Raw genomic sequence first — 16,228 nt, 5'->3', positions numbered from 1 at the left:
TTGCTGCTGGGGCTGAGATGAGTGGTCTCTAACCAGAGGTCAGGGGAGGGGGCAGGAGAGGTGGTGCAGAGTGCAGCTGGCTGCTGGGGACACATAGGGCCAGCTGGAGCGCGTTCTCCACGGAATGAGGGTGGCTACTCGGCTGTAGCCCATTACTGCTGTGTGGAAAGAGTTGCTGCTTCTTCAAAAGAGGCAGGAAATTTGATATGAAATATCTCAATTTTTAAGTGTTGCAACTGGTTCAAAATGTGGGCTAAATAAACCACATCTCCAGGTTCATTTTGGCCCTAGGGTGTCCCTAAGTGACAGTCAGCCTGGATGTTTGTGAAAATGGACTGGTTTCAGCAAAGTAAGCCACTGGAAGGTGGAAGCCCTCCAGATCCATTCGCTTTTGCGTGCCGGTGCTTGGGGCTAGTGGCAGAACACAGGGTGGGAAGCAGGAAGCAGCAGTCTTGGGAACTTATGCCAGGGTGCAGCGCTGTGCAGTGCCGTGCAGTGTGGAATCTGGACAGGTCAGGCAGTGGTTGGTTAGACCACAGGGGACCAGTGTGGCTAGACAGAAGCTGCCGCGTAAGGGACCAGGCTGGTGAGGAGGTGCACACACGCAGACACCCAGACAGGCACTTTGCAAACCTGCATGGAGCCTCGCTTTGCTTGGTACTGGCACGCTGAATAAACGCCCACCCCAAGGGTTGTCAGATGATCAATTCCTGCCTTAAATGAAGTCAGGAAAAAAAAATAGTCCTACTTCAGGAGTGCCATTTTTTTTTTTTTTCATACAGAGTCTTGCTCTGTCCCCCAGGCTGGAGTGCAGTGATGCGATCTCTGCTCACTGCATCCTCCACCTCCCGAGTTCAAGTGATTCTCCTGCCTCAGCCTCCCATGTAGCTGGGACTACAGGTGCCCACCACCATGCCTGGCTAATTTTTGTGTTTTTTAGTAGAGATGGGGTTTCACCATGTTGGCCAGGCTGGTCTCAAACTGCTGACCTCAGGTGATCCACCCACCTCAGCCTCCCAAAGTGCCGGGATTATAGGCATGAGCCACTGCGCCTGGCCCAGGAGTGCCATCTTTTGATTATAAAGATTTGCTGTGCCATCTGGCTTTGTCCTGTGAGTGAAGACACCAAGAGAACATGAAATTGCCTGTGAATATTTTACGTGTCAGATACCAATAGTAAGAATTGGGTTGCGTTGTATAAATTCCATACGAGTAGACAAATATTTGCTTCTGTTTCCTTGAAAGTGTTTTAAGAACAAGACACCCATAAAAGGAGATTGCGTGCCATGTCTCTGATGATTCATTTTCTGACTAACTCACTTCTGGTTGCCTAGCAACTTACGATGTTATGACTGAAGCACAACTAATCTAATTATTTACAATAAGGCAAATGTGTCTCTGACATAGAAAACCTTTATGGGTTAAGATCAGTTATTTGGTGTTTCTTGGGAAAAGAAGCTCCAAAACATAAATGGAGATCATAAGAAATATTTTGAATTCAACACTGAATCTTATTAGCTGGGTAAATTTAGCAGATAAGACCAGTAACAGGGGTGGAACCGCTCTAAAGTGATGTGGCCCATACCTGTAAACCCAGCACTTTGGGAGTCTGAGGTGGGAGGATTGCCTGAGCCCAGGAGTTCAAGATTACAGTGAGCTATGACCACATCATTGAACTCCAGCCTGGGCAAGAGAACAAGATGCTGCCTCCAATCAGGAAATAAAGTGATGAGACACAGCATAACATGGGTTTCTGATCTTAGTTGCACTCCGTCTGTAGCAGATGCTGCAATGTGTTTACCCACCATAGAGTAGTCACTTCTGTGAATTTGCACTAGATACAGATTCAAGCATTTACTCTCTTTAGAAGTGGAGATATTGGTGTTATTTGGACATTAGTGAATATGGAATCTCCCGGGCCTTAGTATTGTTTAATGTTGCATGGGTTTGTTGCTGTTTGCTTTTTTAAAAAGTCAACTTTATTTAGTTATGATTTATATTCAAGAAAATGCACCCATTTTAGTGTACAGTTTGATAAATGTTTTACATGTAACTACCTTTACAATCAAGATACAGAACATTTCCAGTATTCCAAAAGATTCCTTTCTTACCTTTCTTTTTTTTTGAGATGGAGACTCGCTCTTTCGCCCAGGCTGGAGTGCAGTGGTGCGATCTAGGCTCACTGCAAGCTCCGCTTCTTGGGTTAACGCCATTCTCCTGCCTCAGTCTCCCTCAGTAGCTGGGACTACAGGCACCTGCCACCACTCCTGGCTAATTTTTTGTATTTTTTTTAGTAGAGGTGGGGTTTCACTGTATTAGCTAGGATGGTCTCAATCTCTCGACCTTGTGATCCACCCACTTTAGCCTCCCAAAGTGCTAGGATTACAGGCGTAAGCCACCGCGCCCGGCCTTTGTTACCTTTTTAATCAGTTCTCGTGTGCTCATCTATCCCTAAACCTGGAGCCTCAGGCGATCACTGATATACTGTCTATCACCAGATGATTAGATTGGCCTTTTCTGAAACGTCGTCTAAGTGGAATCATATAGTGTACTGGATACTCTTCTTTGTCTTTTTTTTAATCAGTGTTATGCTTTTGAGATTTGTCCTTGTGGGGTGTGTGGGTAACCCATTACTTTTTATTCTTGAGTAGTATTCCATTGTATGGATATGCTGTCATTTATGGCTGTTTTGAGTAAAGCTGCTATGAACATCCACATACAGGTCTTTGTATGCACATGTGTTTTCATTTCTTTTGGGTAAACACCTAGGAGTAGAATTTCTCAGTCATATGAGAAGTGTGTGTTTAACTTACAAGAAACTGCCAACTGTTTTTCAAAGCCATTGTACCATTTTACATTCCCACCAGTAGGGCATGAGCGTTCTAGTTACTCTACATCTTTGCCAACACTTGTAAAGTGTCAGATTCTTTTTTTTTTTTTTAAGAGACAGGATCTTGCTGTGTTGCCTAGGCTGTCAGTGCAGTGGCACAGTCATGGCTCACTGCAGCCTTGAATTCCTGGGCTCAAGTGATCCTGTCACCTCAACCTCCTGAATAGCTGGGATACAGGTGTGTACAACCACTCTAGACTAGTTTTGTTTTTTTTATTTTTTGTAGAAACTGGGTGTCACTATGTTGCTCAGGCTGGTCTCAGATTCCTGGGCTCAAGCAATCCTCTTGCCTCAGCCTCCCAAAGTGCTGGGATTACAGATATGAGCCACTGTGGCTGGCCGGAATGTTTTTTTTTTTTCTTTTTCTGTTTTTTTGGAGACAAGGTCTTGCTCTGTTCAGAATGCAGTGGTGTGCTCACAGCTCATTGCAGGCCCAAATTCCTGGGCTAAAAATAATTTTTAATTTTGACTGTTCAGGTGGATGTATAGTGGTAACTAATTGTGGTTTTAATTTGCATTTTCCTGTTGCCAAATGGTGCCAAGCATTTCTTCATGTCCTTTTGGCGATCCAATATTTTCTTCTGGGCAGTGTCTATTCAGCTCTTTTGCTCAGGCTTTAAGTTGAATTGTTTGTTTTCTTACAATTTGAAGACTTCTTTTTTATATTCCGGATACAAGTCCTTTGTCTGATGTAAGAATTGAGAATAATTTCTCCCAGTTTGTTGTTTGTCTTTTCACTGTTCTTAGCATTATCTCTCTTTCTCTTTCTGTCTCTCTTTTTTTTTTTTTTTTTTTTGAGACAGAGTCTTGCTCTGTCGCCCAGGCTGGAGTGCAGTTGCATCATCTCAGCTCACTGCAACCTCCATCCCCTGGGTTGAAGCAATTCTGCTGCCTCGGCCTCCTGAGTAGCTGGGATTACAGGTGCATGCTACCATGCCTGGCCAATTTTTGTATTTTTAATAGAGATGGGGTTTCACCATGTTGGCCAGGCTGGTCTCAAACTGCTGACCTCAGGTGATACACCCACCTCAGCCTCCCAAAGTTCTGGCATTACAGGTGCGGGCCACCATGCCTGGCCAGCATTATCTCTTCAAGAACAGCAGTTGTTAATATTCTTAATTTTTATAAAGTCTAGCTTATCACTTTTTTCCTTTTATGGTTCATGCTTATTTTGTTCCATCTGAAAAAAACTTTACCTAGCCAAGGTCAGAAAGGTTTTCTCCTGTATTTTATTTTAGAAGGTTTGTAGTTTTATATTTAGGTCTATGATTTATTTCAAGTTAATTTTTATATACACATGAGATAAAGATCAAGGTTTCATTTTCTTGCATATGAGTGTTTAATTGTTTCAGCACCATGTATTGCAAAGATTATCCTTTTTCAAGTCAGTTATCTTGGGCGGTTTTGTCAAAAATCAATCAAACAGGCCAAGGCGGGAGGATGGCTTGAGCTCAGGAATTTGAGGCTGCAGTGAACTGTGATCACACCACTGCACTCCCCACTGGGTGATAGCACAAGACCCTGTCTCAAAAAAATTTTAAAAAATCAATCACAGTTACATGTTTGGCCCTATTTCTGTACCGTATTCTGTGCCAGTAATCTATACCTATGTCTGTGTGCCAATACCACACCGTCTTGATATACTGCAACTTTATAGTAAGTCTTGAAAGCAGATAATGTAGGTTTTCCAACTTTTTGTTCCTTCCCAAAATTGTTTTGACCATTTAAAAGTTTTTATTTTCAGCTTGTTAATTTCTACAAAAAAAAAAGCCTTCTGGGATTTTGATTGGGATTACATTGAACCCACAGACTAATTTGAAGAATTGACATCTTAACAGTGTTGGTCTTCTGATCCATGAATATGGTGTATCTTTTCAGTTATTTACAGCATCTTTAATTTCCTTTTTGTGTTTTTGAGATGGGGTCTCACTCTGTCGCCTAGACTGGAGTGCAGTGGTGCCATCAGGGCTTGTTGCAGCCTAGCTCCTGGGCTCAAGTGATCCTCTCACCTCAGCCTCCTGAGTAGCTGAGACTACAGGTACACGCCCCCACACCCAGCTAATTAAAGAAAAACTCTTTTTTTTAGACATGAGGTCTTTCTATGTTGCCCAAGCTGGTGTCAAATTCCTGGGCTCAAGTGATCCTCCATACTCAGCCTTCCAAAGTGCTGGGATTACGAGTATGAGTTATGATGCCCAGATATCTTTAATTTTTAATTCAGGGTGTTTTGTAGTTTTCAGTAAACAGGTCTGGCCCATATTTTGTTAAATATGTCCCTAAATATTTCAGATCTATTGATGCCATTAAAATGATATTTTAAAGAAGTTCAGGCTCCAAATATTTATTGTTAGTGTATAGAAATGCACCCAATTTTTGTATATATTTTTTTTTTTTGAGATGGAGTCTCACTCTGTAGCCCAGGCTGGAGTGCAATGGTGCAATCTTAGCTCACTGCAAACTCTGCCTCCCAGGTTCAAGTGATTCTCGTGTCTCAGCCTCCCAAGTACCTGGGATTATAGGTGTGTGCCACCACACCTGGCTAATTTTTGTATTTTTAGTAGAAGTGGGGTTTCACCATGTTGGCCAGGCTGGTCTTGAACTCCTGACCTCAAGTGATCCACCCACTTTGGCCTCCCAAAGTGCTGGGATTACAGGCGTGAGCCACTGTGCTCAGCCAATTTTTGTGTATTGACCTTGTATCCTGCAACCTTGCTAAACTCACTAATTAGTTCTAGTTGTTTTTTTTTTTTTTTTAAAGATTCCTTGGGATTTTCATGTCCTGTGCAACATGACCCAATAAAAGACAAAGAATATATTCACGTTTCTTGAGAATGACTGGGTGCTGTGGCTGATTTAAAAGGGCCACATTTATGTGACTATAAAGCATTCAGCTGTTGGTTCCACCCAAATCGTTTTAATTAACCTGAAATCCTAGAGGAAGAGAAATACTAAATTCTGGAAGTTTAAATGTTAGAAAAATAACATTAATTAGAATTTTATAAACCCCCTTGATGTGGAATCTGATAGTGATTGTGTGTCGTCAATAGAACTAGCTGTAATGATTTCAAAGATTGTGCATTTTTTTTTGATGCTTATGTAGCCAACTCAAGACCGTACTCTCTCATTGTCTTTTTGAGTTTTACCTCTTGATTACCTATCTATCTGTTATTTGGAGAGTTTTCCTTGGTAAGGTTTTAATATGCATTAAATATGCAGTAAATGCTTATAAAGTATGCACTTTTGTCCTAGGTTCCATGGATACCGTTGGGAGCAAAACAGGAACATATGTATATTATCTTTATGGAACTTATATTCTAATAAGACAGTGTGGCATTGAATAAGCAGTTATACAAATTATGTATAGTCGTGATAAGTGCTATAAAGTAACTAAGGGTTTACGAAAGTTTGTGAACAGCTGTGGGTCAGAGACATCCTCTCTACAGAAGTGACGTTTTAGCTATCCTCCAGCAGTTGAGTTCAAAGAAATAGGTACATTTGCGTATTGCAGAGTGGGTAGTCCTACTTATATGTCAGCCCACTTGTCTTGATGTCTATGATCCAAACCTTTTTTCTTCAGTAACATTTTTACATTGCATGGTCATTAGGAGAGTTTAGGCAAGAGTAATGAATTAATTCCTTTTCCCTACAAGTATTATTAGCAGCTGTATGTGCAGCTCTCAAGTCATGATCATAATTTGAGTGCATTTGAGAAGACATGCCAGGCAGATTTACATCAAACAGTAATTTTGGTATTTCTTACAAACAGAATTTTATTCAGAATTTTTATGTTGTCCAGGGTTAATGGTGGAGTGGGGAGAAAGTTTTGGGGGAGGCTAAATGCTTCCTATGGTACTTAAAATGTATTTGACTGTAGTGAATATAAATATTTAAGAGAATTATGGGTGGTATATAGTTATGTTTCATAAGAGGGTCCTGGTTTCATTTGATACCTTTTAGATTCTCTTTGTTCTGAGTAATTCACTTGGTTCTGAGTAAGCCCTGAAAGATTATGTAAAATAAGTATAAGAAAAAAACCTGCATGCCTTGCTTTCATCAGTTTTATTTTGCAGATTTGTACATGTCTAAGTATTGCTTTCAAAAACAAATCATTTAGAGTGTTACTTTGGTAATTAGTAGACATAACCATGATGATGTAATTTCTTGAGAATATGGCTCTAAACTTGCATGCAGATAAGAATGGATGATTAAATTTGGCAAGTTAGGTTGACTTACTTTGCCAAAGAGAAGTGTATGTTTGAATAGGTTGAGTGAATTTTTTGTCTTGTAGTTATGTGTATGCATCTCTCTTAGTCCGTTTTCTGTTGCTATAACAGAATACCTGAGATTGGGTAATTTAGAAAGAATAGAGGTTTATTTGGCTCTTGGTTCTGGAGACTGGAAAATCCAAGAGTGTGGTGCCAGCATCTGGTGAGGGCCTTCTTGCTGCGTTATAACATGGGAAGGGAATCACATGGTGAGAGGGCAGGAGTGTGCCAGCTTAGGTCTTTCTTTCTCTTCTTATAAAGCCACCAATCCCACCGTAGGTGCCCTAACCTGATGACCCCATTCAATCTCAATTTCTTCCCAAAGGCCCCACCTCCAAGTACCATCAACATATGAATTGGGGGATTATGTTTCCAACACATGAAATTTGGAGGACACATTCAAACTATAGCAATATCTGTCCTTCCTCTTCTCTTTCTGCTGTGGTACTGTGTTTGAGACACAGTGGGTACTCCATACTTATTTCTTAAATGAATGATGTATACCATAGTCAATCTGGATGATTCACTTTAGAGGATAATTCCTGCATTATTCCTATTCTGAAAGTTCTACTTAGTGCTGGTTGTTTCTTTTTCATTTTATCCTGGTTTTCATTGACTTTGAATGGGATATTTATATTACCATCATCTGATGAATAACCTCTTAGCTCTCTGCTTGAGTTAAATAATAGTTTTATCTTTCTGTTTTTGTGGCTTAACCTATTCACCTATATGTATCTCTAGCTTGTGTGGTGGCCTGGTGACATCCAGCTGCCCTGGGGAAAGTGATGGAAATTCAGATCTGTGCATTTTATGCTTTAAGGGCATTGACCAAAGTTTTAGGGGAAGAGTTGGTTATAACGGCCAGATTTGAGGTTTGGGGATCACCTTTGTATGTTATTTATTCATTTCTTCTTCTTCTTCCAATAGAGTATATACCAAGGAAAGAATGATGAAAAGGGAATAATCCATTTGAAATTTATCTTGGTATTCTGTAGTTTGAAAACCGAAAATTAGTGCTGTGATAGGACCCAAATGTAGCTTTTGATAGCTCATTTGAGCTTGACCTCTTCCAACAATTTTTCTGGTTTCTTTGCAAGCAGGATCACCACTTATTTTGCACGCCTTCTCTGGGAGCTCTCTCTGGTGCTGACCTAAGCTTTTTGGTCCTGGGGCATTCCTTTCACTCTCCTCCCCAACAGGATCACTCATATTTATCTTTCTGTCTCCAGTAGTGTCTCATTTGTGGTCGGTTAGTCTCAGTTACTGCTTTCTGTACACCTTCAGCTCACTGCCTCCTCTCTGCTAAGCCCACATGGCTGGATAGCTGACTGTGGCAGGATAAAAACACAAAATCATGCAGACTTCTCACGCTCTGTTCAGAGTCGCTGACCTTCCGTGGTGCTCAAATGCTTCCAGCTGCCCTGGGAAAGGTGCTGCTCAGAAGATTCTCCCTGCTGCATTCGTCTTCTCATTCTTCCTGTTGTCATGTTCGTTCCTCCCTCCCCAAACTTCAACACCTCCTTCCTTCTTTTCTCTCTTAGCTGATGATCTTGCTTCCTATTTATTGAGAACATAGAAGCAATCATAAGATGACTTCTTCTGGCCGCCAGCACCAGGATTCCCACCTCCCTGCAGCTGTGGAGCAGAGTGGGAGCAGCGAAGTTCAGTTACCAGGCTGTCCTGTATGGCTATGCAACCGGCGAGGGCCAAGGGAGTTCTGGAACCAGTGGGGTCATAAGACCAGGTGTCCCCGGGGGGGAGGCTGAACCACCCCCATCCCTATGGGTGAGCTGTCTCTGCTCCCAAGGCTGACCTTTCTGCTTCTGCGCTAGGTCCCACCGCACTTGGCCCTCTGGATTCTTTTCTTTAGGGGACCTTTCACATCAATCTGAAAATGCTGCTATTTCTCCCCTTTAAACCAAACTAAACCTGTTTTCACCCCATTCCTCCCTCTAGCCACTGCCCCATTCCTCTCTACCCTTTAAAGGAGACCCTTTGCCAGAGTTTTATCTTGGAGTCTGCAGTTTTTCCCTTCTCACTACTCCCATCCGACTTTGGCCTCCATCACGCCTCTCAAACCGCTCTCGTCAGAGTCTGGGCTCCGTGGCACCGAGGCCAGCGGTGACTTCTCAGCCCTTCGCAGTCCCCATGGCACTGTCATCGTCTTCCAACCTTCAAAACTGGAGTCAGGAGACTCCCGCAGCCACCGCCCCCCACGGCTGTCCGCAGACACACTTGATTTTTCTCTCCCTTTCTCAATCTCTTTTGCATACTCTTTTTGATTTCCCTGAAGCCTGAGCATGGACCGCTATTGTTGGTTGAGTTGTGTCCCCCAAAAAGATATGTGGAAGCCCCAGCCCTGGAGCCTGTGAATATGACCTTATTTGGAAGCTGGATCTTTGCAGATGTAATCAAGTGAAGATGAGGTCGTTAGGGTAGATCCCTAATCCAGTATGACTGCTGTCCTCAGAAGACTAGAGGACACACAGAATCAGGGACACTTAAGGAGGAGAACGCCGTGTGATGATGGCCGCAGAGATGGGGGTGATGTGTGTACAAGCTGAGGGGCACCATGGAGTGCCAGCAGCCCCAGAAGCAAAGGCGTGAACACGAGTTTCCCCAGAGCCTTCCCAGGAGGCACGGCCCCGTTGACATGTTCATTTCTGACTTCTGTCCTCCAAAACTGTGAAAGAATAGATTTCTGGCGTCTCAAGCCACCTGGTTTGTGGTCCTTTGTGATAGTAGCCCTACTTTGCATCCTCTTTTTAACTACAGTCACTCTTTTCATGGATCTTACCCTTTTTCTTGGCTTTAAATGATCACCCATAGTCTGACAATTCTCAAATTGATATCCATGGTGCAGACCTCTCCCCTGGATTCTGGACTCACATGTTCTACTGCCAATTCATTGTTTTCTTGGGATTTTTTTTTCCTTTTTTAAAAAAAATTTTGAGACCGAGTCTTTCTCTGTTGCTCAGGCTGGAGTGCAGTGGCATGATCTCGGCTCACTGCAACCTCCACCTCCTGAGTTCATGTGATTCTCCTGCCTCAGCCTCCCAAGTAGCTGGGACTACAGATGCCCATCACCATGCCCAGCTGATTTTTGTATTTTTAGTAGAGATGGGGTTTCACCATGTTGGCCAGGCTGGTCTTGAACTCCCGACCTCAAGTGATTTGACTGCCTCGGTCTCCCAAAGTGCTGGGATTACAGGTGTGAGCCACCGCGCCTAGCCCCCATGGGATTTTTAATAGATATCTCAAGCTTAGCACACCCAGGGCTCACCTCCTGCCTCTTCCTCTCCAAACCTGCTCTCCCTATGGTATTTCCAGCAGCAGTTCTGTCCTTCCAGGTGTTTAGGCCAGAAATCTTGGGCTCTTTTTTGAGCCCCTGTTTTCTCTAACATCTCAAATATGACTTGTTAGCAAATCTTGTAGCCTGTACTTCAGAATATACTGTGAATCCTATCCTTTCTCACCATGTCTGCCACATGGTGGTCCAGGCAGTAGTCTCACTCCTAGCTCATTTAGGTGACTTTATAACTAGTTTCTCTGCTTGTTTGTTCCCCTTCAGGCTCTTCTCAACCCAGGAGTCAGAGTGGGGTGATCCTGCTCCAACAGAGGTAGGACATCCCACGCCCTTCTCCAGAACCTTCTGGGGCTCCCTGTTGCTCCTCCAGTGAATGCCCAGTCCTTACTGTGGCCTTTGAGGCCCTCTGCGATGTGGACCTTGGCTCTCGCCACCCCCTCTGCCCCTCTGGCCCTGGCACTCCACCTTCTGCTCAGGCTCACTCTGCTCAAATGCTGTGCCCTGATCAGGCTCTTTCCCCGCTCTGGGAGCCTCTGCACTTGCTGGAATCCCTTTATAAATAAATATAAAAACATAGTTCTATGGATTTTGTCCCAGCATCCTCCTTCACTTGCTCCAGGCCTTTCCTTAAACGTTGCCTTCTCAGCAGGTCCTCCATCTGTCTGATCTGAAGTGGCCTCCCTCTCTTCTCTGCTTTCTTGTCCTTCCTCTGTACGTGTTACTCTCTAACATTCTATGTACTGTGTTTACTGTTTTTTAAAGTTGGGTTTTTTTTTTTTTTTTTGATACTGAGTCTCACTCTATCACCCAGTCTAGAGTGCAGTGGCGCAATCTTGGCTCACTGCAACCTCTGCCTTCTGGGTTCAAGTGATTCTTGTGCCTCAGCCTCCCAAGTAGCCGGGATTACAGGCACCTACCACAATGCCTGGCTAATTTTTTGTATTTTTAGTAGAGGTGGGGTTTTGTCATGTTGGCCAGGCTGGTCTCAAACTCCTGACCTCGAGTGATCTGCCTGCCTTAGCCTCCCAAAGTGCTGGGATTACAGGCGTGAGCCACTGCGCCCGGCCTTTTTTAACTTTCTGACTCCCACATTATAGCATTAACCCTCCAAAGACAGGAATTTTGACCCCTTTGATCATTGCTCTGTCCTCAGAGCCTGTGAGACTGCCTGCCATATGGGAGATATCCCATAACATTTGTTGAATGGATGACAGAGGGAATGGGTTGCCAGTGTATGGTCAATTGAATTCATTATTATTATTATTTGAGATGCAGTTTTGCTCTGTCTCCCAGGCTGGAGTGCAGTGGCATGATCTTGGCTCACTGCAACCTCCGCCACCTGGGTTCAAGAGATTTTCCTGCCTCAGCCTCCTGAGTAGCTGGGATTATAGGTGCAAGCCACCATGCCCAGTTAATTTTTGTATTTTTATTAGAGATGGGTTCTCACCATGTTGCCCAGGTTAGTCTTGAACTCCTGGCCTCAAGTGATCTACCCTCTTCAGCCTCCCAAAGTGTTGGAATTACAGACGTGAACCACTGTGCCCAGCCTGAATTTATTATTTTTAAATAGCTTATGTTTATTTCACCACTTTTTTTTTTTACTCTTAATTATGACAGTTCTCAAACATGGAAAAGAATAGAGAGAATACTGTAACACATATCCCAAATAACCACGATCTTAACAATTATCAACATAATTTAACAATTATCAACATTTTGCCTTACTTTATGTATTTTGGGGGTAAATTTTACAGATATCATGACATATATACATTTCTAAAAATTAAGGACTTTTCGTATGTCACCACAGTACCTCCTTTTTTTCTTGAGACAGGCTTTGGTTCTGTCACTCAGGCTGGAGTGCAGTGGCACAATCTTGACTCACTGCAGCCTCTGCTTCTTGGGCTCAAGCAATCTTTCCACCTCAGCCACCTGAGTATCTGGGACTACAGTTGCACGCCATCATGCCCGGCTAATTTTTGTATTTTTAGGAGAGACAGGGTTTCACCATGTTGCCCAGGCTGGTCTCAGACTCTTGAGCTCAAGCAATTCGCCTGCCTCAGCCTCCCAAAGTGCTGAGATTACAGGTGTGAGCCCCTGCACCTGGCCCCCACAGTACCCTTATCACACCTATTAAAACTGACAGTAATTCGTTTGTTATCCAATGCATAATGTTCACATTCAGATTTCCTAATTGTCCTTTCCAGCTAGTTTGTTCAAGTTGGGATCCAATAAAGAACCACCCATTGTGTTTCATTATGTCTTTTAAGCCCCTTCTAATCTAGACTGGGTCTCCCTCTCCACCTCTGTGTCCCCACCCCATCTCCACTGTGACATTGACTAGTTGAATATTCCAGCCCGGCTGTCTTGTAAAATGTTTTATCCCCTGGATTTCTTCTGAATGCTTTCTTTTCTTGTCTTTTTTTTTGAGACGGAGTTTCACTCTTTGTTGCCCAGGCTGGAGTGCAGTGGAGTGATCTTGGCTCTCTGCAACCTCTGCCTCCGAGGTTCAAGCGATTCTCCTGTCTCAGCCTCCCGAGTAGCTGGGATTACAGGCACCCGCTACCACGCCTGGCAAGTTTTTGTATTTTTAGTAGAGATGGGGTTTCACGGTCTTGAACTACTGACCTGAGGTGATCTGCCTGCCTGGGCCTCCCAAAGTGCTGGGATTACAGGTGTGAGCCATTGTGCCCGGCCCTGAATGCTTTCTTCTGAAGTCATTTTACTCGTTCTCTTCTCCTCTGTATTATCTGCAAACTAGATATGAGTTTTAAAGGTTGATCAGTTGAAATTAGTTGAATTAAGTTTTATCTCTGAAGCCACTACTCTGTAGCCACAGGGAGCTTTGGGACATGAAGGGCCTGGTGTTTGCAGGAGGATGGCCTAAGAGCCTGGATCTGTGTTGACTGAGATCTTAGTAAGTTTTGTGCAGGCCTCTTGAGATTATGACTTCCCTCAGCCCTCAGTTCCTGATAAACCACCCTGGAGGAAGGCCTCTGGGACCTCTAAGGTCTGGTGTTGGGGAACCTCCTCCAGCCTTGTGGTTGTGGGGGTAGAATAGAGAGCTCTGTGCCTGGATTGGACAACGTCTCTTCTAGGTTCTGCCTTCCTTCTCCTCCTTGTACCTCCATTTGGGGCAAACAAAGCAGCTTTGGGGTACCCCACTTTCCCTTTGTGAAGATTAGTGTCTTCCTTGTCGGTGATCAACTTGCCTTGTCTTTATGAGAGGAAGCAGAGGTTCTCTAAGACGTGAGGCCAAGACCGAGTGTTCTTATATTTTAGTGCTTTGTGTTCTGTGACTTCTTTCGCCCAGCGTTTTCTGTTGTTGTTTTTGCAGATAGGATAATGAATTTCTTTGTGGGGCAAAAAGATAAAAGTTTTCCGTAAAATGCACGGAGGACTGGAGAGCTACTTATGAACTCTGGACTGGAGGGGAATCTTGAAAATCACGACAGAATGTAAGATGTAAGATAGGAAGTGTAATCATGAACTGAACTTATTTTCTTGGATCCTGGTTTCTGAACAGCTTATTTTATAGTATAAGCATACGAAGTATATGATTATCATATTGTTTAATCGTTTAGATGTATAGGATATGTTAATCTAGGTTTTATTGGTCATGAATTAGGAAGTACTCATATTACCAAAATGGCATTATAAGGAAAAGCTACCATGATCTAATGTAATGCTAAATTACGACCGTCTCATTTCTTTCTTTATGACACAGGAAATCCGGGATCCTCTTATGCAGTGGCTTGGGAAACACGTGGACTCCGAGGGAGAAATAAAATCCAGCCAGCTCTCTCTTAGATTTGTTTCATCCTATGTGTCTGAAGTAGAAATAACCCCATCTTGTATACCTGTGGTGACCAACATGGAGGCCTTCTCATCAGAACATTTCAACTTAGAGATCTATCGCCAAAATCTGCAGACCAAGCGGTTGGGGAAAGTAATTTTGTTTGCCGAAGTGACCCCCACGACGATGCGTCTCCTGGATGGGTAAGGTGTGAGCAGGCCTGCATCTGCTCAGAGGAATCCTGTTCCATTGATCATCCTCTCTTACCAATAGTGGGGGAGGGGATAGAGTTGTAGAGGAATACATTTGACCAGACCTATTAGCAAGGTGGAAGTACTCTTGTCCTAGAAGAGTTAAATTGTGGGAAAGGAAATTGAAGTTCTTTGATCACAGGTTTGTTTTTTATGGGAATGAAAGGTGGTTGTGCTTTGTGTCTTGCTTCCTTGAATCAGGCCCTCAGAATGTTCTTTGATAAACGAATATTATGAAAAAAATGTTTAACCGGTGGCGTTATTGCTCAGGTTATCATTCTTCTTTTGTGCAGTTACAATCAGTGTTAGACATTTAATATAGGATGTTTTTCAGGGGCATTTGAATAGGAAGTTTGAATGACACCTAAGCTGTGTAAATTGAAAAAGGTCAGAGCTTTGTATTTTGAAAAGTGTTTTTGGTACATTGCTATCCAGTACATTGATTGATTGATTGATTGATTGAGATAGGATCTTGCTCTGTCACCCAGGCTGGAGTCCAGTGGTACAATCGCAGCTCACTGCAGCCTCAACCTTCTGAGCTCAAGGGTTGCTCCTGCCTCAGCCTCCACGTAGGTGGGACTATAGGCACACGCCACTATGCCCAGCTAAGTTTTGTATTTTTGGTAGAGACAGGGTTTCGCCATGTTGCCCAGGCTGGCCTTGAACTCCTGGGTTCAAGTGATCCTCCTGACTCAGCCTCCCACAGTGCTGGGATTTTAGGCATGAGCCACCCATGCCCAACCCCCAGACCTTTTTTAAGCAGTCGATAACCCCATTTGGATATTTGAAATTTACTCTTACTGCAGGTTTTCCTTTTGATTCCTTCTGTTATGTAGACTCTGATTAAAGATTAAAAAATAGAAAACAAATGAAAGGAATTTTTTAAAACTCCTCAATAGCACTAATACTATTTTAGTTTAAAAAATTGGGTTATAGAGGGAGGGAATAACAAAAGTGCCTTCCCTCAATGTGGGGTCGAAATTTAAGGCGTGAAATATTCCAAAAATAACTGGATTCACAGTTTCTAGGCATTTCACTCATGGGATCACATGATTAGACAGATGCATAATTCAATGTATGGGAATATTTTGGCCTTTTTCTTAATAATAGTTTCTGGAATTTAATGCTATATTGATATAAAATGATGAGCCAACTTTAGCATTTTCTTGACTGTCACACTTAAAGTCATCAGAATGGCAGTTTTAGTATATGTGTTGTATTAGAGGCATTGGCAGAATCGTTTGGGAGGATTCTCAGAGCAATGGGGGCAGACTGGGAGGGGAACTGTGAGCCGTGTTCATTAACAATTGTTGTGTACTGAGTTAATTTTCGTTGTCATAGGTACTTTTATTTTTCAGCGTTTCTTAACTCTCTTGCGTCCACCCCACCCCTGACATCCATTGATTCCCAGTAGAAAAGGAAAAAGCCTGTTCTTGTAGATGGAACAGTCATCACTTGCTTGTTGCAAACTCTGTAATAATCCTTTGTTACTCAAGCGAAGACTTTATTATATTGAAGGGATAACTCGTGATAGTTATATTTTCTGAATAAAAGAATCAGACAAGTTATTGAACAAAAGATTTGGGGAGGTGAAGTTCAGATAGAAAAATACGGGTACTTCCAGGCCATTTTTGTTGTTTTTATGGAGAATACTGGAGAATATTTCGTGTCAGCGCCATCTGGGAACCTTGGAAGTGTGGTCCTGGAGCTCGTGGCCAG

At 43.1% G+C, this 16,228-nt stretch overlaps 1 protein-coding gene across 4 annotated transcripts in view; it reads left to right on the top strand.

Moving 5' to 3' along the window:
• HLCS (holocarboxylase synthetase) overlaps positions 1–16,228 on the top strand; it is a 241,156-nt gene that overhangs the window by 80,296 nt on the left and 144,632 nt on the right. For all 4 annotated transcript variants that reach the window (XM_030806312.1, XM_012501910.2, XM_030806310.1 and 1 more), the window contains exon 6: positions 14,190–14,461. In XM_030806312.1, the coding sequence (XP_030662172.1) occupies positions 14,190–14,461 (272 nt within the window). The remainder of the gene's footprint in view (positions 1–14,189; positions 14,462–16,228) is intronic.

This window comes from Nomascus leucogenys, chromosome 25, assembly GCF_006542625.1.
Source record: "Nomascus leucogenys isolate Asia chromosome 25, Asia_NLE_v1, whole genome shotgun sequence".
NCBI lineage: Eukaryota > Metazoa > Chordata > Mammalia > Primates > Hylobatidae > Nomascus > Nomascus leucogenys.
Note: the sequence above shows the minus strand (reverse complement) of the source record. Positions and strands in the feature narration are given on the sequence as shown.